The sequence below is a fragment of the Wasmannia auropunctata genome, unplaced genomic scaffold (assembly GCF_000956235.1).
Source record: "Wasmannia auropunctata unplaced genomic scaffold, wasmannia.A_1.0 LD334192.1, whole genome shotgun sequence".
Lineage (NCBI taxonomy): Eukaryota > Metazoa > Arthropoda > Insecta > Hymenoptera > Formicidae > Wasmannia > Wasmannia auropunctata.
Window position 1 is genome coordinate 4,202 of NW_012028698.1, and position 8,483 is coordinate 12,684.

The window sequence follows — 8,483 nt, forward strand, 5'->3', positions numbered from 1 at the left end:
GTTGTTAAATAAAAAATTATACCAAATTTTACTTATTTAATTATATATTTTGCTATTTTAACAAAATTTTAGAATAAAACTTGACTTTTGTGAATAATTCTCTGTTTTTGTTACCATTAGTATATCTTTTCTCTCAGTGTACAGAGAGAGAGAGAAATGATAATCTCGAGAAAGACCGCGCGATTTTACATTTAGCGTTTTGACAAGCTCTTGTTTTATTTATACAATCAGTCAGACGAACTCCTCTGCCATTTTACAGCGCGCCATTCTTCGTCGCATATCTTAAATCTTCCTCTTTTCTACGAAAGTGTACTTACTGCAGACGCTGCAGCGCTTTTCGTCGGAACCATCGCCACACCCGTCCCGGCCGCTGCAAGTTATCGCGTCGGAACGACACCTTCCGTTGTCGCATCTAAACGGGCAGTATCTCGCGGTGATTCGGCCGCGATTGCGCGTCCTGCACGCTCCCCTGGGCTCATCGCTGCCGTCCCTGCAGGAGACCACCGCGTTGCAAAATTCGTACGCCGGCAGGCACTGACCGTTGTTGCATCTGAACGCACCCTCGGGACATTCTGCACAGGTGTCGAGAAATTTCACGTGTAAATTAAAGTTCAACATTAGAACTACGTGGGAAAATGTATAAGGCAAAATCTTTACGTTTTTCTTTTCCAGAAAAGTAAAATATATACGATATAGCAACATGGAAAGAACGATTTTGTTGAAAGATCTAAAAATTTTGCTGAATACAGATCTGAAAATTAATTTCTGTTGAATCATCAAAAAATTTTAATGGAATGTTAAAAATGATAAGCATCACTATAAAACATTTTGATATTCTAGCAATTATTTTGACATTCCTACAAAATTATTTTGATTATTAAACAAAAATTATTTTCAGTTCTGGATCCAGCAAAATTCTTTTTTGAATTACGATAAAAGACTAATCTACTCTATCCTTGTTACTCTGCTAAGAAAGCATTTTAATGTATAACTATAGAAAATGATAGAATGTGATCATGAGCACTTTTGACTTCTGATAACGTTTTTATTTATTTATTTGAAACAGATTTTTTCGAAATAATTTTTCTTCGACCAGTAGGTTTTTAGTAATTGCTTAGGATCGGAGATTCTTGATTACTTCTTGAGAAAGTTTTCTCCCGGACCTCTTTTAAAGTATATTTGAGACCGGTTATTTTTATATTATTCCAAATTTTTCTCCCACAGCTTCTGCTTCAAATAAAAACCTTTGGAAGTGATTTTTCGTTAGAAATTTTTTAATTGTTCCCGATTTTTCTTTAAGATTTTTAATTTGTTCCTCGTAAACTCCGAAAATCGTTTTCGATACATGTGATAGTGTGCGGAATTATGTAACCTATTGTCGCGAAGGTACATCTATTGTTCATATTTGTCATATTGTTTTGAAAGTTTTGGAAGATCCCAGTGTCAGTGATCGAAAAAGGATACTTTTAATTTTATAATAAAATATAAATTATGTTTATTTGAAACAGAAGCTGTGGGAGAAAAATTTAGAATAATATAAAAATAGCGCCGGTCTCAAATATACTTTAAATGAGATCCGGGAGAAAATTTTCTCAAGAAGTAATCAAGGGTTTTCAATATAGTACGAGAAAAAAATCACGCGCACACATATCTTTTTAACCACCATATCTATACACGTATATCGCAAAAATATTTGAATTCTAGTGATAATTTACAACAAAGGAGAGGTGCGAGAGAGGCGCGTGGATACCAACTTCGCCGATTGTTACAGCCGATCTCATCCTCGCCGCGAGGACAATCGCGGTTGCCGTCGCACAGCCCGGACCTCGATATGCAGACGTTACTGTCGTTGCATCTGAATGCCTGCGCCGGGCAGCGTGGACCGGTGCACTCCTCGTCGGATCCATCGGCGCAATCGGCGCGGCCATCGCAGACGAAGAACCAGCTGATGCAGCTTCCGGACGACCGGCACTGAAACGTGCCCGGCGCGCAGCCAGTCCGCCGCGCGTTGCAATAACTGCCGTTCGTCGGAAAGCCGCAGTCGCACACGCCGCCGATGCATCGCGACATCGGATCGGCCATACGGCACTCCAGATCGGCGATGCATGGCAGCCCCAGGCTGACAGCTGTCATTATCGTGCTCTCGTGACGGTCTGTCTTTATTGGCGCTGAAAGGCCCAGAGAAGGAAAAAGTCAGATTGAATTGCGGCGTCAGTCGCGAGAATCGAGATCGCGAAGCTTTTAATTTTTCACGCTCCAAATACGCCCAGCGTGCAGGTTTTTCTAATTTTTCGTTTCGTTATTAAAAAAAAAAAAAGATACGTGTTTTAACTCTAGATATACACACTGGGGTTTCCGAGACCCCAGCAAAACTTTCTCGGTTTGGCATTTCCAGGGTTGGGTAGTGGCTAGTTAAAAAGATAAAAGTTAAGTTAAAAAGTTAAAGTTAAATAATTTTAACTTAACTTTACATTTTAGGCTCTTAACTTTTAACTTAATTTAGTTACATTTTATCGGTAACTATTAACTTTTAATCCAACTTTTTTGAAGTTACATTTTTAGTGCTTCTTGTAAACCCAAAATAAAATACATGTCTAAGTTAGTGTCTTTAAACTCAAATTTGAGAACACACGTCAAGGCAATTGTAATAATATAATAAATATAGTCTAACCGCGGGAAGGAATTACTGTTCGTGGACCTTCTGTGCATTAATAAATCACGTTGGAAGAAATCCTTCGAAATCGGTTCTCTTTCCGCGGCTCGACAGAAATAAGTATAACAAATATATACTTTATTTAGAAATTTTATTTATAATTATAAAATAAAAAAATTTAACTTTAACTTTTCAATTACTTTTTTTTATTAACTTAACTTTTAACTCAATTAATTTTATTATGGACTAACTTGTATCTTAACCAAGTTAAATATTTAGACTGTTAACTTTAACTTAACTTAGTTAAAAAAATATATTAACTTATCCAACCCTGGGCATTTCTGAAATTGGAAGGGGAGGGATTTGGGATATTGACGTAAAAAAAGTTTGAGATCTCCTCAGTAAGAAGACGTATTGACGCGCGGCAATTGTCGCTCAACAACCGAGCAGTGAACAGTTAAAGTGAGCGTGAGGTTCCCAGGACTGCTTGCAGTTTTGTTGAAAAATTTGAAAAAATTAAAATATCGGATCGCCAAATTTTTTTGTTACTATTTCAAGTATACCTTTTCAGAATTTTCAAGGATCTTTCAAATCGGTCTATAAACAAAAAAGATATGAATTTTTGAAAAAAGATACTAAATCAAGATTTTTTCGCGTTTTTGAATTTTCCTTTTTCTTTAAACCCGTATATCTTGAAGCTCCTTAATTCTATCGATTTTTAAATATTATAGGCTTGTTCCTTGGTCGATTCTTTATCGATTGAAAAAAAATTAATTAAAATATGTCCATTTTTATTAGAGTTACAGTAATAAATATGGATGGGGTCCCCGGGATCCCAGTGTGTATACGACGTTGTCAAAAAAACTGTGTATACTTAGGGTTAAAATACAAGAACGTTGATGATTCTTACCGGAAGTTGTCGAGGTCGTCGTAACGTGAACGAGTTCAGTAACTTCCGCCTCGATAACGACAGCATCATCATCGTCGGGAAGCTCGTTTGGTCCGGGACGATTGTTGGAGCCGGGTCTCAAGTTCAATGACGGCCTCGTCACCAGATTCACCGGTATCAATTGACTGGGAGGTTCCGTCGACAAAAGCATCGTTGCGTTCTTTAACCAAGATATTTGAACACCTATCCAAGGCAAGAGATATTAAAAGAGATCGTTTATAACCATAGCTAGTAATGTAAGCTATAAATAACGCAAGTAACATAGGTAAATAAAGACTTTATCGATTGAAGCGGTTTTTGGTGTCTAAATAATAATATTTTTGCGTGAATTTACTTACATTTTCCAGTTTTGCATAAACTGGAAAATGTAAATTATTAAATAATTATTATTCCAATTTTGCATAAACTGGAAAAATGTAGGAATATAAATTCACACAAAAATATTATTATTTAAACACCAAAAACAGCTTTAATCGATGAAGGCGTTTTCTATTTACTTATATTATGTTACTGCGCGCACCGACTATTTATCTGTCTTGAAACGCAGTCCCAATCTGAAGCTCGAGTCATAATATTACTCCTTTACGAAATGTATATATAAAGGAAGTCCAGATTCTCGAATTCTGATTGGGGCGGAATGAATTTTTTGCAATAAATTCTTCTCATCAGACCATCGATTTCTACTTATCATCAAATAAGCATAGTGTTTATTAGCTTATTATAATTATAATTATAATAATTAACACATTATTATAATTTATAACACATCAATATCTAACGTACTGGAAAGTCTTTGAAAATGATGATAGAAGGTAATGAGATTTCGCGTGTGGTAATCACTTGTGATCGCAGTCCATGTTGCAGGCTTTTTTGTACGCAGAGAAATGCCATTCGTGTTTTGTTAATGATCGCGCTAATTAAGAATGCGGATCGCCTCATCTCGTTAATCTGCCCGACCGCATTCGGGCCGGAATACGAAACCGTTCGGTCTCGCGGGCGATCCCGTTGCGTCCCGTGTACACCACGGAAAAGCTGATTACCGGATAAAAGGCGCGTGAAACCTAGAGAGGTGATGATGCAGCCTGATACAATTCCTGTACGCATCCAAGGATTACTCCATGGGAATGTTAAGTGGCTTACGGAGGAGTCAGAGGTAACCACGTGCTAGCTCGTTACAAGTTTGTGCGCTCGATGGAGTACAAAGTTTAGAATACAGTCCCGATTACACGATAATCTCAAAGCTCTGTTTTCACACAAGAAAATACAAGATTCTCTTCTTACACTGGAAGCAAATCTTCTCTAAGAAAATTAAAAAACATTAGACGAAATTAAATATGAATATATAACTAATGAAACTAATTTCTGTGTCTACAATAGAATGATTCTTTGAGATTCGTTGCGATAAGAAATAATTTCTTCGCGCGCACCTCTCTTTTTTTGTGCTACAAGTGTTAATTTTAATCTTTATAGACATTATTTTTCGATTTTTTTTTACTACATACGACGAGTTGTGTTTATGTCTGAATTAATTTTCGTCACAAAAAATAAATAAAAATTAATAAATAATAATTAAATAATTAACTATATAAGAAGGCATGGGAATCAGGCGCGGTTAATAATACGCAGTTTAAATTAAAAAACAAAGAGTTTTACAGTTAATTTTAATCTTTATAGACATCATTTTTCGATTTTTTTTTACTACACACGACGAGTTGTGTTCATGTCTGAATTAATTTTCGTCACAAAAAATAAATAAAAATTATTAAATAATTAACAATATAAGAAGGCAATGGGAATCAGGCGCGGTTAATAATACGCAGTTTAAATTAAAAAACAAAAAGTTTTACATATATTTCAAATGTTTCGGCTCATATAAACGTTTGAAATATATGTAAGAGTAAAACTCTTTGTTTTTTAATTTAAACTGCGTATTATTAATCGCGTCTGATTCCAATCGCATTCTTATATTGTTAGTTTTAATATCGGGAATCTTATAGGAATTTATTATTGTATTAAGAGGGCATATACATCTAGAGACGTAAAAAAAATCGATTTTTTTAAATACATATTTTTAAAGTATGATATCTTAAGAATATTTTTGTAAAGTTTTAAGTCGATCCGACGAGAGATGAAACAGTTACACGAAATTATAGTCGAGTAGATTTAAGCGCGCTGAGCGTGTCAAACATGATCTGTTGCGTCATGTTTGCGACCGGATCATAAAGCGATTTTTTGGAAGCAGAGGGTTTGCTTTATGGAGTAGATGATTCAATGTAAGTAAAATTTTTAATATTTGTATAGTGTAATTTGAATGTAAAACTTTAAATGCGTTTTTCTCTTCGAAACGTGGTTTTCAAAACGCGTGACCACTATATATCTCGAAAATGGTTTGAACGATTAATTTGCAATTTTACACGCTTTCTCTAGACGTTAAAAACTACTTCCCTACGTAGAATTTTTTTTACAAACCTTCGTTTTTTTTTCGTAGCCAAAAAACAAGCAAGATTTAAAGTGACAAATCGCTATTTTGGCTTTTACCAGCTGCCATATTGTTTGAATGCAATATTTTGAAAAACGGCTACGTAGGGAAGTAGATCTATGTTTTAACTTTATATAACTCGTTGCATTTTGCTTTCAAATGAGTCCTGTAAGAGCAGCAGTGGTCACCGCAAAAGCCGTTTTCAAAACATGTCTAAGAAAAACTCAAATAGCGAGGCCATTTTTTAAATAATTTTTTAATCAAATATACATATATATTTAAAAAAATATATGATCTTTTTAATGAAACAAACTCGACTTCTCTATCTCTTTTCGTTTTTCCGTAAAAAATTCGCAAAGTTAGACCCTGTTTTGACGTGTCTGGGTGTATATAACCCCTTAATCCATTAACATCCAAGCGGACACATTTTTTGAACAATTTTCAGTGATTTAATTTTTTATTTTAATGGCCTTTAAAAATGCAAGCAACATCATTTCGGATAAATTTCTTGCTCTTTCAGAATCTGCCATCATGAATTTCGAAATATATACGTTTTAAAGTTTAAAGTTCGTGAATGCGATTTTGACTGCTCAAGACCATCCTAATGTCGTTTCGATGTGAAAATATCAATTTAAAAAAAAATTTGAGTGAAAAATCACAGTTTTTTTCCAAAAAATCGACTATAACTTTTTTGGAATTTATTTTTGACAAATTCTGATGGCAGATTCTGAAAGAGCAAGAAATTTTACATTAGAAATGATGTTGCTTGAATTTTTTGAAGGCCATTAAAATAAAAAATTAAGCCACTGAAAATTGTTAAAAAAATGTGTCCGCTTGGACGTTAATGGGTTAAATTATTAGTGCAAATATTTTAACATTTTTAACACAACTTATATTTATTTTACTTAAATGATATACATAGCCGGTCCAATTCCAATTACCTGTGTCTTGTTCTCCTTCGGTATCGCCTTTCTGTTCTTCAGCGACAGTTTCCTTATCGCGTCCGCTCTCAGTGACGTCTTCTATTATCGGTTCCCGAGTAGGAGGTAGATGCGCCGGAAGCGGTGCGGGCCTCACGAGACTGTCAGGACGGCACACGTTGCCCTCGCGACGCATCGGAGCGGTGCATTGGCAGCGACCAAATAAATCCGGAATGAGAAAGTCGCAGTGCGACTCGGGATCCCAGAGACGGCAGTGAGCGTGCTCGTAACATACCTCACCAAGTTTCGCCGCTGCAAATTTCATTCGTTTTTCGATCACGACTTGTCACGATTACGCTGCTAGTCAATTCTGTTTTTCAAGAACAGAATTGGGTAGTGGCTAGTTAAAAAGATAAAATGTTAAGTTAAACGTTAAAAAGTTAAATAATTTTAACTTAACTTAGTTACATTTTAGGCTCTTAACTTTTAACTTAATTTAGTTACATTTTATCGGTAACTATTATAACTTTTGATCTAACTTTCTTGAAGTTACATTTTTAGAGCTTCTTGTAAACCCAAAATAAATATCATGTCTAAGTTAGTGTCTTCAAACTCAAATTTGAGAACACACATCAAGGCAATTGTAATAATATAATAAATATAATCTGACCGCGGGAAGGAATCACTGTTCGCGGACTTTCTGTTCATTAAATCACGTTGCAAGAAGTCCTTCGAAATCGGTCCTCTTTCCGCGGCTCGACAAAAATAAGTATAACAAATTTCTAATAAAATTAATTGAGTTAAAAGTTAAGTTAATAAAAAAAAGTAATTGAAAAGTTAAAGTTAAATTTTTTTATTTTATAATTTTAGAGTTTCTAAATAAAGTAGAAACTTTATTTAGAAACTCTAAAATTATAAAATAAAATAATTTAACTTTAACTTTTCAATTACTTTTTTTTATTAACTTAACTTTTAACTCAAATAATTTTATTACGGACTAACTTGTATCTTAACTAAGTTAAATTTTTAGATTTTTGTTAAATTTTTTTGTTAAACTTTAACTTAACTTAGTTAAAAAAATATATTAACTTACCCAACCCTGCTCAAGAGACATTTTGTTACATTTAAAGAAATATAAAACTATATATTATATTTGCCTATTAACATGCAAATTTCGGGCGAGATAATCAAGTTACGTAATCTTTTACTTACAGCCAAAAAAAATTGCGTTTCTTAATACAACAAGATATAAAAAAAGACTCCGATAAATGAATAGCCTGTCCTTATTATTATGAATATCCTTGATATTTGATTTTTCTAACTTTTACAATTCTTGTATCCTTTTAAATTTCTTAACAATTTTTCGCGATTTTTCTAATTGTTTCATAATCTTTTCTCATTAAAAAAGCGATACCGATGATATATATATAAGCGGTTTGTTCATTACATAATTTACGCTTGAATATCATAGAGAAAATATTG

The 8,483-nt window shown here is 34.0% G+C and overlaps 1 protein-coding gene across 1 annotated transcript; it reads right to left on the reverse strand.

The window, feature by feature from the left end:
* Nucleotides 1-317: 317 nt before the first annotated feature.
* LOC105459424 (low-density lipoprotein receptor-related protein 2-like) lies at nt 318-7,326 on the reverse strand (the record flags this gene model as incomplete). Its single annotated transcript, XM_011705425.1, has 4 exons — nt 7,023-7,326; nt 3,564-3,785; nt 1,755-2,168; nt 318-572 (listed from the first exon to the last, which is right to left on the reverse strand). Coding segments are annotated over exons 1-4 (1,195 nt in total), but the record flags the coding sequence as incomplete, so codon positions are not given.
* Nucleotides 7,327-8,483: the final 1,157 nt, after the last annotated feature.